At 37.8% G+C, this 14,494-nt stretch overlaps 1 protein-coding gene across 1 annotated transcript; it reads left to right on the plus strand.

Moving 5' to 3' along the window:
* The first annotated feature begins 8,324 nt into the window (after positions 1 to 8,324).
* LOC127517798 (obscurin-like) lies at positions 8,325 to 14,274 on the plus strand. Its single transcript, XM_051903888.1, has 10 exons — positions 8,325 to 8,411; positions 8,640 to 8,808; positions 8,899 to 9,165; positions 9,256 to 9,522; positions 9,845 to 10,111; positions 10,191 to 10,457; positions 12,732 to 12,998; positions 13,131 to 13,397; positions 13,486 to 13,752; positions 13,848 to 14,274. Exons 1-10 carry the CDS (start codon positions 8,325 to 8,327, stop codon positions 14,180 to 14,182), a joined length of 2,460 nt encoding a protein of 819 aa, XP_051759848.1. The 3' UTR covers positions 14,183 to 14,274.
* The last annotated feature ends 220 nt before the right edge of the window (positions 14,275 to 14,494 follow it).

Here is a 14,494-nt window from a genome sequence, read left to right on the forward strand (position 1 = left end):
GAGGGAAATGTCAAATTCAGCTAATGGTGAGTGGAATGGAAGATTTGTTTGTTCTTCTCTAAAAGTCTGGTCATGCATGATTTTCTCATGACTGATTTAAAGTTGTTGTTTAAATACCTAGTTTTCTGGTGCATGATCATCAACAACAACAAAAAAGATTTGATACTGAAGTCTTAAAGTATGTAATATCTCCAGTTTTATAAATTCCCAATTGTTTTGATTTAACTATAGACTGATTAATACAAAAAACTAAGAAATTCATGACTTATTTGATGTTTTTAATCTCAAGGATGCAAGGAGGGTGTCATGTTTCAAAGCATTATACACTTGAGGCCAACTATTAATTGAAGAATTGTGACATACCAATGGGACAACCGGGAGAGGCGTTTGTTTGTTAGTAATGTGAGAAAGAAGTGTGCAGGGAGTTTGTCTGTCTTGATTTAGATTTTGATTTCTGTCTTTTTGATTTAGATTTGTCTGTCTTTGTTTGATTTAGTTGTATCTGCACATATGGACATAACATGTCCATATAAGATAGAGTGGCAGAGACATCAGTGCATGCCAAGTTATTAACTAATTACACAGAGTGTAAGGGAACATTATTTCTGTCAGTTAGTTTCATATTTCTTATAATAAGAGCAGCCACAGGTTGCATTCACTATTGAGATCTCTTTCTGTTACACAAGTGTTTTTGACATAAAATTAAACCCATCAATGCATTTTAAGTACTAAATTAATACAGAAATTATGAACGTGGAAATAATAATAAGCATAGTTCTTTTTCAGTCTTTATATTGTCGATGAGTAACAAATGACACTTTTTTTAGAGTTCAACTGGAGTAGTAATCTTGAAGTTGCTGGCCAGGCTCGTGAGAGTACAAGTTCCTAAACATGGCATGTAAGAATCATTTCTTAATTAAGCATTTTGAATATTTTTATATCATCATGCTGTATTTTATACTAGCAGGGTACGAGGTCCCTAAAGTGACATTCGTGGGAAGCTGAGACATTAACGTGAGCACAACTCAGTTTGTGTTTTGGCGCGAGCACGATGCAGCAAAGCTAGATAACAGGAGACCGCGACAGTTTGTCGTGCTCGCGCGCAAGTTTATAATCTTCCCCCGCAAATGTCACTTTAGGGGCTCCGTGGTAACGCACTAAAGAAACACTCACAATTCCTCTATTTTTGTCTAAAGTGAATAGAATTCAGTTGGTGAAAGGGCTAGAGGATGTGACGCTGTGTGAGAAGGAAGCCTGTACATTTGAGGTGGTCCTCAGTCATGCGTACGTCAAGGGTGAATGGACCAGGGATGGAGTCCCATTTAAATCCAGGCCTGTGTGTCGAATTGCCACGCAGGGGAAAAAACACACACTCACGTTGACGCGGGTCACGGTTGCTGACATGGGCGTCATCAGCTTCAAGGCTGAAGGGATTGAAAGCTCTGCTATGCTGACAGTCAAAGGTACCACCAAACCCTGTATTTAACCCTGTAACTCCTGACATATGAAATATTAGTAAGAAAAATCGATTTTTTAAAAAATAGAACAGTTTATTGAACCTTAAGAAACACACACACACATATATATATATATAATGTTTATAAAATTAGCTTAGTTTTCTGAACTAAGCTCTGTAGTTTTTAGTGAGGGGAGCAAAACAATGCAATGCAACATGATTGAGAAATGTACAAATAAACATTCCTCAAAAGACTTATAGTATCATATTTGATGTACAGTATCATACTCATAGCCTATATTAACTTGATTTTTCTAAAAAAAAAATGATGTAGGGATAATCAAGTAAAACCTAAGTTGCTTCAGTCCAACAAGTGTTCATCTTGAAATATTAAGAAAAATTTAAATGTTATTTAAGTTTGCTTTATAAAAATCAATAAAGATTCCTGAAGCCGGACTTTTGAGAATTATACTAAAATGCCTTTTTACTTGCTAAAAAAGATGACAGAAAGCATGTAGTAAATTTTACAAAGTTTCGATAATGTTGATTTAAAGGCCTTAGAAATTTGCATATAAAATATGATACAGTAGGCTTTAGAGCAGGGGTGTCCAAACTCGGTCCTGGAGGGCCACTGTCCCTGCAGAGTTTAGCTTCAACCCCAATTAAACACACCTGAACCAGCTAATCAAGGTCTAACTAGGCATACTAGAAGCTTACAGGCCGGTGTTTTGGAGCTGGTTGGAGTGAAACTCTGCAGGACAGTGGCCCTTCAGGACCGAGTCTGGACACCCCTGCTTTAGAGGGTTCATGTCATATAAAGGGCTAATAATGATAATGGGTGGGACGCCTCAGATCTCAAATGTTTTGGATAGTTTTAAATGTACATTTACAGTAGAGAAGTGGTCTTTGTCATTTTAAATGTTACCAAGCAATCTGCCTGTGATAGCAGTTTGCTACTATCATGTCTCCTTTCTCTCAGCCAGGGATATAAAGATTGTGAAGGATCTTCAGAATGCCAGTGTGTCTGAGAGGGAGAGTGTGACATTTATCTGTGAGGTCAACTGGGAAGATGTGGATGGGAAGTGGTATAAGGACGACAGCCGGTTGAGAGCTGGAGACAATGTTAAAATAAGATGTGAGGGTATGTGTGAAAGGTTTTGTGACACTTTGATTTCTGGTGGATGTCATTATGTTCATAACAGAGTCATTCTCAAAATATGGTAAAACCATTTCACCTGGCTTTTCAGTCATGAAAAAGACATTTCAAACTTCATATGAAAGCATAAAAAAGCATTATTTTAAAAAAATTATTTAAGCATTACTGCACAGTAGAACAAGTTTGCAAAAAAAAGCAAAACAAAATAAGTAAATAATTATAAAAAAACTTGTCCCTTGATTTCTTTCCATTGATGTTTTCAATGTTAAAAACTTTTGAAAATACAATATTTTGAAAATAAAAAAGCTGTGTATGTAGCTGTGCACCATATTGAAAACCATATTTACCATATTTATCTTTATATTATATATATATTTTTCATGTAGTTAATTTAAATTAGTTATTGGAGTTATATTGTTTAAAATTTCAAAACAATTTAAGGCAGAATATGACTATTTTTTTGAGAATGACCAAAAAGTCTTTTGCCTTTAAAGTTTAAAATGTAATTTTCAGTTGGTCTTTCAAATTCTCACAAATTCTTCAAATCATACAAACAGGTAAAATACACTCCCTGACCTATAAATCAGTCAAACCAGAAGATGCTGGTGAAATCAGATTCACTGCTGAGAGGGTCTCTTCAACAGCAACACTACGAGTCAAAGGTAAAAAAAAGCATTACATTTTATCCGTTTTCTTCAATAGTATTCAAATTTAATAAGGATGATCATTGCAGAGCTTCCAGTTCATTTTTTGAAGCCCCTGAGAGTGAAGATTGCCATGTACAAACACCGTGCCTTGCTGGAGTGTCAGGTCTCCCGTGCCAATGCTGTGGTTAAATGGTACAGAAGAAACCATGAAATTGTGCCTAATAGGAAGTACCAAACTATCAGTGAAGGTGTGTACCGACAACTCATCATAGATGATGTGGGCTCCTCAGATGAAGACACTTTTGTCTGTGATGCTGTTGATGAGAGGACTTCCTGCCAACTGTTTGTAGAGGGTGAGAAGTATTTTTTTTCCCTAAAGTAAATTTGAGCATAATTTAAATACAATTCACTTATCCAGTTTCAATATTATCATTGATTTAACAGAATCATTCTTAGTCTACTTTTAATTCATGCAAGTTAGTCTATCCCTTTGAAATGTTAGCTAAGATTTTTTCCCACTGGATATTTGATCTATTTTTACAGAGCAGGCCATCAGCATTTTAAAAGGACTCAGTTCTGTGGAAGTCATGGAACCTAAGGAGGCTCGTTTTAAAGTAGAAACCAGTATTAAATTAGAGAGGGCACCAAAATGGACCCTGAATGGGCAGATACTATTTCCCTGTCCAGAAATCAGGATTGAGAGACAAGGAACCTCGAACAGACTTATTTTCACCCAAACTGACAGTAGCATGTGTGGCACTGTGCAGTTCTCCTCGGGGAAGAGCAAGTCAGAAGCTCAACTCACAGTTACAGGTAATTATCTTGTCAATCTCAAATATTCAGTGTAGGGGTACACAATAAATTGGTGCCATATTAGTTATTCGGCCAATATTACAAGTTTTTTATTATTATAGTATTGGTCATTTAATTGTCCAGTATTTTTGCATTTAGGCTGCGTTTACACTGGCACAAAATTTTTTATTTTTTACTCACATCTGACACGAATCGGAATTTGTTGCACACGTGTAAACACAAAAATCCAAATTTTTTCGCATCCATTACGAGCCACTTCTAAATGTGGTTTTAAATCATCCACGACAGCTGTAAACTTATCCATGCTGGCAAATAATTATGGCCACTCGACGTGAATTACATAAATAATTTTAGTACAACCATTCAAAACCGGAGGGTCAACCATGTCGCATAGTAAATCGATCACCAACAGAATTGTTTTGGGTGGGGAATAATGTAAACACAGATCTCGGATACCAGTCGTTTCTAAAGTGAATGTAACCAGACGGTACAAAGAAATCGGTCAAAAGATCAGATCTGTGCATGAAGACTTTTGCAGTCATGTAATGCTTTAACTTTAATCCTTAAATTAACTAATAATTTAATAATACTGTTAAATGTAATCTTTAACAGGTCTCAAAACGGATACCCATAATAATATTGTGATTAAATTCACCTGTAGAATTTAAAATGATTAATTTTAGTTTTTAGTGTTATTTTGAATTAATTTAAACTAGTCATTTATTTTAATATTAGCCATTTATCGTTAATCGGCCATAACATATTAAAATATCATTTTCTGCTTATCAGGAATTTAATATCAGTGCATCCCTAAATTAGAGCATAGAGCCATGCATTTGTATTATATGGCTTGTGAATCATGTGCCTTCTTGCTTACACTTTCCTAATAGAGCGGCCTTTGATAGTCAAACAGCCCATTTCAGATGTGGAGGTGAAGGAGAACAGGTCAGTTACTCTCAGCTGTGAGTTCTGTCCGTCCCCCAGAGTGGTGCGCTGGTTCAAGGGTAGAACCCCCCTGTTTGCCTCCAATAAGTACACAATGAAGCGAGAAAAGAACCGGGTTGAGATGACCATCCTGGGTGTGAAAGCAATAGATTCAGGAGAGTATCGCTGTCTGGCCGGTGGCTCAGAGACAAGAGGAAGAATCAGTGTTGAAGGTACCTGCTTTTAGATGCAATATAAGGGAGTTTAATATACCTGCAAATTTTACTCACACCATCAAAATAAGACACAATCTGCACTCTCTGATATAGTCTTCCATATGCACGAGTAGCTTTTCGTGAAGCATCTTTAGAGCACAGATAAGACACATTCAGTACATTAGAAATATTTTTTCTTTTCCTGCAGTTAAAAGGTTAAAGATCATAAGACACCTGGAGCAAGTAGAGACTGAGGAAGATGGGTCTGCAGTATTCAGTTGTGAACTGAGTCACGAGTCACCCAGTGTCCAGTGGCTTCTCAATGACCGAATACTATACACCAACCACATCAACAAAATCCAGAATTCTGGAAAAGTGTACAGTCTGATTCTAAAGCGACTCGCTCCTCAAGAGAGCCGTGTAACATTCAAAACCTTTGATATCAGCGAGTCTGCGTTCCTCAGAGTCAGAGGTGAGGTTTTCAGTTACCATGGGACTAAGAGAACAGGATTTTCGAATAATCTGATGTCCAACTTCTCTACATTCAGACACATGTACATTTACTTCCATCGCATGTTTTTTTCTATCACCATGTCCCTTTCGGAGCTCCGTAGCATCCCTCCTCTATTATTATGATATTTTTTTTCAGGTTCTATAGCAAAAAAAATCAGTTTTTCTTATTGTACATTATAATGTTGTGATGCCTAAATTCACTAGCATGCAATAGTGAGTGTTAATTTTCTTTGTTGTAAATTTCTAATATCGGCCATTAATGTGTCTCTTAGAGAAGCCAGCAGTCTTCCTCAGGTCACTGGAGGATGTAGCTGGTGAGGAGCGTGGTGAAGTCCTTCTGCAGTGTGAGGTTTCCAAGCCATCTGTAACTCCTGTCTGGAGGAAAGATGGTGAAACTCTGACTGCCAATGAGAAGTATGAGATTCTCCATGTGGGAAAGTCATTGACTCTTATAATTCGCAAGCTGAGAAAGGACGATGGAGGGGAGTACAGCTGTGATATTGGCTGCAGCCAAACTAAAGCGAAAGTCATAGTTCGTGGTAAGTTTCATAATCTCTAATTGAAATAATTTACAAAAAAATACATTTTATTTAAACTGAGGGACTTTTTTCAGACCTGCGCATTACCATTACCAAACGCATACGGACAACAACTGTGCTGGAAGGGGAAAACTGCAGTTTTGAGTGTGTCCTGTCCCATGATATCATCGATGAAGCATTGTGGATCTTGAATGGCCAACTGATTGTCAGCAATGGACGGATCATAGTCACTAACAAGGGGCGCAAATACACAATGAGCATTCAGGAAGTTATTATATCTGATGCCGGCGAAGTGGTCTTTACCATCAAAGATCTCAGTTGCAGGACTATGTTGTTCGTCAAAGGTGATATTTTAAATATCACAAATAATTTAAGTTTCCAAGTTCAGCATTGCTTACTCTCTGCTTCTTCTGTTTTCTCAGAGAAGCCTGTGAGAGTGTTTAGGGATATGCTAAATGTTAAAGCGACACCCGGTGAAGATCCAGAGCTCAGCTGTGAGATCACCAAACCTGATGCGACAGTTAAATGGCTGAAAAATGGGCGATTAATTAGAGTCAGCCCAAAATATGAAATTATCCAAAAGGATTATTTGGTGAAGCTCATTATACATAATGCAGCCATAAGGGACTCAGGAGAGTACTGCTGTGAGGCTGATGGGATTGCTACAAGGGCAAGATTAGATGTCAGAGGTAAGTACTTCCTTATTCCCTATTATAAAGTCACATTTTATACACTTCTTTATTAATTTTTCCCAGTGCCACTGCTCTTGCAAGTTCAGTTCATTCTGCTGAATGTCATTTACGCTGTTATTCTCTCTTTTGTCTTTATGCATTTAGACTTGCAACATACATTTGCGAAGGAACTGAAGGATTTGCGTGCTGAGGAAAAAGGCTTAGTGATCATGGAGTGTGAAACCAGAAGGCCCGCCACTACCGTGACCTGGTTAAAAGGCCTGACGGTGCTCAGCTCGGGACAAAAGTACATAATGAAGAAAAAGGATGTTGTCCTTACTCTGACCATCTTCAGTCTGGAGAAGAGTGACAGTGCGGTCTACACCTGTGATGTTGGAACAATGCAGAGCAGAGCATTACTTACTGTTCAAGGTAGCCAAACAACAAATGGTTTAAAATGCTTTCAGAATTATATACTTTTAAAAAAAGTTAATCTGAGATGCTTTACTAGAATAAAGTATTTGGACACTATTTTATAGTCACTTTATGAATTGTAAAAGTTTTTATGGATCTATGGAATTTTTTTATATGAATCTGGCCCTTAGGTCAAAAAGTGGTCATTGTGGATGAGCTAGAAGATAAAGAGTGTCTAGAAGGAGATACCATCGTCTTCAAGTGCCGAATCTGCCCTAGTGACTACGCTGACGTTAAATGGTACCTGGATGAGACCTTACTCTACACTAATGATCTTAATGAAATCAAGATGATGCCTGGTGGCTACCACACTCTTACCTTCAAACAGCTTGCACGTAAAGACACTGGCACCATCTCCTTTGAGGCTGGGGACAAAAGATCATACGCGTCACTACTAGTCAGGGGTAACTATTATAAATCATGACACTTGACCAGATGCATGTGGCATATAAGCTTGAAATCGTGGATTGCCGTTAAAAATGCTCAAAAGAAGGCATTTTGAGATGAAACTAGTCTTTTACTGCTTTGATATTATAAATAGGTAATGATATATATAATTTCTTATATATAATGTTATATAAAATATATAATTTTGAGGTTTATAACAAAAAAGGAGTTTCAAAGAGGCTTATGTGTAAACTTTTTTTGTCTTGTATGTTGTCTATCATAAAACGAAAAATGTGAAACATAAGAAAATACAACGCAGATTAGAATAATGTAAAACATAAATCTGAAATATGTCTTTGTAATACAAACATTTTGAATAACAGAGAGACGCCCCACGATAACTAAAGCATTGGAGGACACAGAAGCAATTGAAGGAGGAAGTTTGATGCTGTTATGCAAGACCTCAAAGCCATGTCATATTGTTTGGTACAAAGATGGCTGTTTAATCTGGAATTCCTCAAAGTACTTAATGAGTCGATCTGGAAATGAGGCCAGGCTGGCCATCCGTGATGTGAAAGACAGCGACGCAGGGGTGTACGAGTGCGATGCAGGATCGGTCAGCAGTAAAGCCACTTTGACTGTTAAAGGTATTTCAGATGTCTCTTTTCCACAATCTACCATGTGGGAAGTTTTAGTTTTACTACTTTTTCTAAAATTACATCATCTTTATGTTTGTTTTACGTTAGTTATCCCTGCTGAGTTTACAAAAGCGCTTCAGAACCAGGAGGTCAAAGAGGGAGAGAGTGTGACGCTGACGTGCGAATACTCTATACCCGGCGTTCAGTTTGTTTGGCGCAAAGGACCTGAGACGCTAAAGTCTAGTGAGAAGTACTACATGAGACAGAGGAAATCTTGCATTTCTCTTACAATACACAATCTGAAGCCGGAAGACTCTGGGAATTACATATGCATTTGCAGAGAACAAAAAACTATGGCTACAGTTATAGTCAATGGTACTGATTACTATGAAAATGAATTCATAACATTTGTCTTTGATAATCAGCTATCTTGTGGCTTCACTTGTACCATCCCCTTTTTTCCAGCGGTTCCTATATCATTTGTTAAAGAGCTCAAGAACCAAGAGACAGAGGAGGGTAAAAATGTGACATTACGCTGTGAGCTTTCTAAAGCTGGAATCCCTGTGGAATGGTTGAAAGATGAACAAACTCTCTGTCCTGGCGAAAAGTATCAGATGAGACACATAGTCACCATACTAGAGCTGGTAATCAGAAATCCAGTGCCTGAGGACAGTGGAACGTACATCTGTGTGTGTGAAGATCAAAGGACCAAAGCCATTATCAACATACGAAGTAAGACAAGATATTGAATATGAAGATTTTTCTTCTTCAGTGATCTGAATGCTAAAAATGGAGCTTATATATTCTTTTATATTTCCTTAGCTCAACCCATCACGTTCAAACAGAAGTTGAGAAATCAAATAGCTGAGGTGGGAAACAGTATAATCTTACATTGTGAGATATCCAAACCAGACACCCCTGTTGAATGGAGAAAGGGGAACAACCTGCTCAAGTCTGGAGAGAAGTACAAGATCAGGCAGAGAGGCTGCATGCTGGAGCTGAAGATTTTCAATTTGACCCAAGAGGATAGTGGAGTCTATAGCTGTACAAGTGAAACTGCCCAGACATCAGCCAACATTACTGTTTGTGGTAAGCTAGTTCACAAGTCAATCATCCAAAATAAGGATTTTTTTTTTTTATATACTTGACCAGTCAGGCCAATAGTTCTGTTACTCGACCTGCCAATTTTTTACTGGTCCCAGAACAAAATAATGATCATTTAGCAATGAATTTTTATATTAAGTAAAATATATGTAGAAATATATACACATATATATACATATATATACAAGTGACTGTACAGTCAGCTGGCCCGAAACTCTCTTCCGCCTGTTCGTTTGCCAAAGTAGAAAGGACAAAAAAATAATAATAAAAATAAGGATGTAATTATTTGTTACTTTTTGTTCTGTAGCTCAACCTGTCACTTTCAAAGAGAAGCTGAAAAACCTGGTAGCAGAAGAAGGGAAGATGATAACATTGCATTGTGAGCTTTCCAAAACCGGTGTCCCAGTCGAATGGTGGAATGGAGATGAGCTGCTCCAGGCTGGAGAGAAGTATAAGATGAGAGAACGAGACACATCAGTTGAGATGATCATCTGTGAGGCCGTGCCTGAAGACAGTGGAGTCTACAGATGTGTCTGTGGAGACCAAAAGACCAAAGCTACAATCAAAATTGTTGGTAAGGTTTTGCTTCATTGAGTTTTTGTTATTAATACAAAATTGATGTTATTATAAAAACACGTATGGTGGTTGCCCAGGTGCTCCTGCAACTTTTAAACAAAATCTTAAGAACCAAGAAGCTCTGGAAGGGGAATCTATAACCTTACACTGTGAGCTCTCCAAAGCTGGAGTACCTGTGGAATGGTGGAGGGGAGATAAACCGCTCCTTTCAGGGCCACGGTACCAGATGAGGCTGAATGGAAGGACGGCTGAATTGGAAATATCTAATATTTTCCCTGAAGATGCTGGAATATACAGCTGTGTGACTGGAGGACAAAAGACCACAGCTGAAGTGAAAGTCAAAGGTAGGGTTAAATGTCACATTGAATTTAACAAAATATTCATGATTCTTAAGCTGAAAATACAGAAAAATATGAATATGCTTGCACTCTGTCATTGACTAGATTTATTTAAAATAATGGAGGCCACTTTTACTGGTAACATAAGACATTTGGCATTGTCAGGACCCACAAATATTCCCCCATTGCATTATTATACATTATATTCAACATTACATATAGTAGTTCAATGTAGAACTGACACTAAAACTCTGTAAACTTGAATTTTTTCTCATACAGTAATTTTCATTTTGGGCGAACTATACACAGTACATATTGTCACTATCCACAATACATATTGTGGCATTTTTATATTGCGATATATTGTGACACGATATATTGTTACACCCCAATACACTACCATTCAAATGTTTGGGGTCAAACTTAGAGTTTTAAATTGCAATAATATTTCACAATATTACAGTTTTTATTGTTTTTTTTTTTTATCAAATAAAGCAGGCTTTATGAGCATAAGAGACATTTTAGGGTATGCTCACACTTGGCAGTTTTGGTTTGATTAAAACTAACTCTAGTGCGATTGCTCTGTTAGTGCGGTTCATTTGAATATGTGTGAACGCTGCCATTCGAACACCGGTGCGCACCAAACAAGTGGACCGAGACCCCTGAAAAGGGCCACTTCCCAACAAACTCTGGTGCAGTTCAATTATAATATAAACACGGACCAAAGACATATAAACAATTACACATTTTATAAGTTCTTCAAGAGTTCTCAGCTGGTAAAAATACCATCTTACGTACGCACATATAACAAGCGCATTTAGCCCAGCATACAGCATTGTTTTGGATTTTCAGTAAGTTCCGTCGCAAAACATACATTATAAAAGCCTTGTATCTTTCAGTTCAGTGTTAAAAATTACAGTGTGAACGCTAAGAGAACCAGGACTTAATGTTTTTTTTTTTTTTTGGTCTGGACCAAAAGAACCAAGAACTGAACTACAAGTGTGAACACACCATAAATCTTACAGACCCCAAACTTTTGAACAATGGAGTATATATCATATGATTTCTGCCTGTGAGGTAATGGTTCATATTAAAAGAACAAAAATGACAATATTTTCTCAGCTCTTCCAATTACATTCAAGCGAGAGCTTCAGAACCAGGTGTCTATAGAGGGTGAGAGTGCAGTATTTACCTGTGAGCTTTCAAAGCCTGGTGCTCCAGTCGAATGGAGGAAAGGTAGAGTAATTCTGAAAGCCGGAGCCAAATATCACCTGAAACTGGAGGGACGATTAACCAAACTGGTGATAAATAACCTTGTTGAGGGTGATGCAGGAAATTACACCTGCAAAACCAAAGATTCACAATCAACAGCAGAATTGTTGGTTCAAGGTAATATCCAAATTACTGCTGAATTTTTGACATTATGGTTTTCATATGCATTTCATTTTCATGACCATGTGACTTTTTTCTAGCACTGAGTGATCAAGTTCTTCCATTTCATTTAAAATGTCCATTTCCTCCACAGCTACTATTGTCCATAGTCAGGTTTAATGCCATATTGAATTTAACAAGGCTGTGAAATCGAGGCTGTGAGGGATGGACTTAGAGTCTTTACATTGGCAAGCACTGTAAAAAGGCCCTAGATCTTGTAATTTTCACAACTTTTTAAAACTGTTTTATGGCGTTTTTCTGAAAGACGTTTTGTCAGCTGAACAATCAGTATGACAGCAGTACAATTCATTAAACGCACTATACTTCTTTCCCTCACAGCCTTGTTTTTATTCCTGTCTAAAATTAAATGTGGCGTTACCCTGATTAAGGTCTATAGAATGCTGTCATGGCATTACATAAGCCCACTGCACAGGTTTAATTAATCTCTCAACAGTGATATAAATCACTGTTGGATTTTCATTACATTATGATTTTTAAATCATACCCTCTAATTACACTCCATATTTGACATCAGAAGAGTCGTGTTATCAGAAATCCCTTCATATATTATTGGTTGATTAAAACTGTAACGTAGAAATGTAGCTTTTATCTTGATCTTGCCCAATTCGTTACAGCATGGGGTGGTTATGAAGTAATAAAATGAACCCCAATAAATTGCATTTATTTAGGACTTTACCTGATAATTATTAAAGTTCATTGAGCACAAAAAGTGTCCACTGGTAAGTTTTTGGTTATACTTCGGTGGGAAGACACAACATTCACACATTTGAAGATCCTATGACTTTCAATACATGAATACAGGCTTTCTCAATTCTTGGCTTTCTGAAGGACTCCCTGCTACCTTTAAAGCAGCTCTAAAGAACCAGGAAGCTCAGGAGGGGAACAGTGTCACTTTGCACTGTGAACTTTCTAAGGCAGGAGTTCAAGTAGAGTGGTGGAAAGGAAAAGAAATGCTCAAGACTGGAGAAAAATATCAATTGAGACACAAAGAAGCAAAAGCAGAACTGCTAATAAGGAAGGCACAACCAGAAGACAGTGGAGTTTATTGCTGTGTATGCGGAGATCAAAAGACTGAAGCCACCATCAAAGTTAATGGTATGAATGTGTTCCAGGAAGTTTTCAAATGCAAGTTCCTGTAATTGAGCATTAGCTAATTTTTGCTAAAAATAAGCTATGAAAATTTTTTATAAGACACATTATCAGATATGCAACATTTGCTTTGTATAGCTCTACCCATCACTTTCAAACAAGAACTTATGAATCAAGAGGGTGAAGAAGGGAACAACATCACCTTGCGCTGTGAACTGTCAAAGGCCAGTGCTGATGTGGAGTGGTTGAAGGGAGAGGAAGTTCTTAAGCCTGGAGAAAAATACCAGATGAGACAGATTGCAACTAAAATGGAGCTTGTTATCAGGAAAGCTGTACCTGAAGACAGTGGAGTCTACTTTTGTGTATGCCCCGATCAGACATCCAAAGCAACGGTTAAAATCAATGGTACGAAACTCAAGCAAGCGATTAAATAATTGCCAATTTTGTCAAATATTCTGCTTAGGTGACACAATATATATTTACAATTTCTTAGCTCTCCCAATCACGTTCAAACAAAACTTGAGAAATCAAGAAGTGGTGGAGGGCAACACTGTTGTTTTGCGTTGCGAGCTTTCCAAACCGGGCGCTGCGGTGAAATGGTGGAGGGGTGAAGAGATGCTGGAAGTAGGAGAAAAGTACCAGATGAGGACCGAGGGAAGGATTGCTGAACTACTCATCAAGAATGTCAACTCTGAAGATGTCGGCTCCTACAGCTGCACTATGGGAAAGGAAAAGACGACAGCAGAAGTCAAAGTCAAGGGTACGCTCTACTACTGCAAGACCAAATATTGATTGACTACTCTCTTCGAATCATTCTCAAACTTAATTTGAACACATTTTTCATGGTTTTCATAGCTCTACCTGTCACTTTTAAACGAGAACTCCAAAATGAAGTAACTAAAGAAGGTGGGCAAGCTGTGTTAAGCTGTGAGCTCTCCAAACCTGGCACTCAAGTCGACTGGAGAAAGGGAAGAGTTATTCTCAAACCCAATGACAAGTATGAAATGAAGCAAGAGGGAACATTCACCAAATTGGTCATACGTAATGTTGAAGCAAGTGATGCTGGGAGCTATTCATGTAAAACAAAGGATTCTGAGTCAACTGCTGAGCTAACCGTTAAGGGTAAGGCATGCAGACTTTTTGCAGAGGCGTCTTGGCACATTTTGGGCTTTTTTGGCTTGCTGTTATGATTTTTTTATTGCTTCTTGTGCTGTAGTCTTCTGCTTCGCTGTGCTTTGAGGGCCTGCATGGTTTTGTTGTGAAATAATCAGGCATATGTTTTTTGGTTGACGCTTCCAGTTCCACCTATCACTTTTAAAGTCAAGTTGAAAAATCAGGAAGTTGAGGAAGAAAATACACTCGTATTACACTGTGAGCTCTCAAAAGCTGGATGTCCTGTTGAATGGAGGAAGGGGGAAGAGCTCCTCAGGTCTGGGTATAAGTATCAAATCAGGGAATGTGATGTTACAAGGCAGCTGATCGTCATGAAAGCCATACCTGAA

Source organism: Ctenopharyngodon idella, chromosome 8, assembly GCF_019924925.1.
Source record: "Ctenopharyngodon idella isolate HZGC_01 chromosome 8, HZGC01, whole genome shotgun sequence".
Classification (NCBI taxonomy): domain Eukaryota; kingdom Metazoa; phylum Chordata; class Actinopteri; order Cypriniformes; family Xenocyprididae; genus Ctenopharyngodon; species Ctenopharyngodon idella.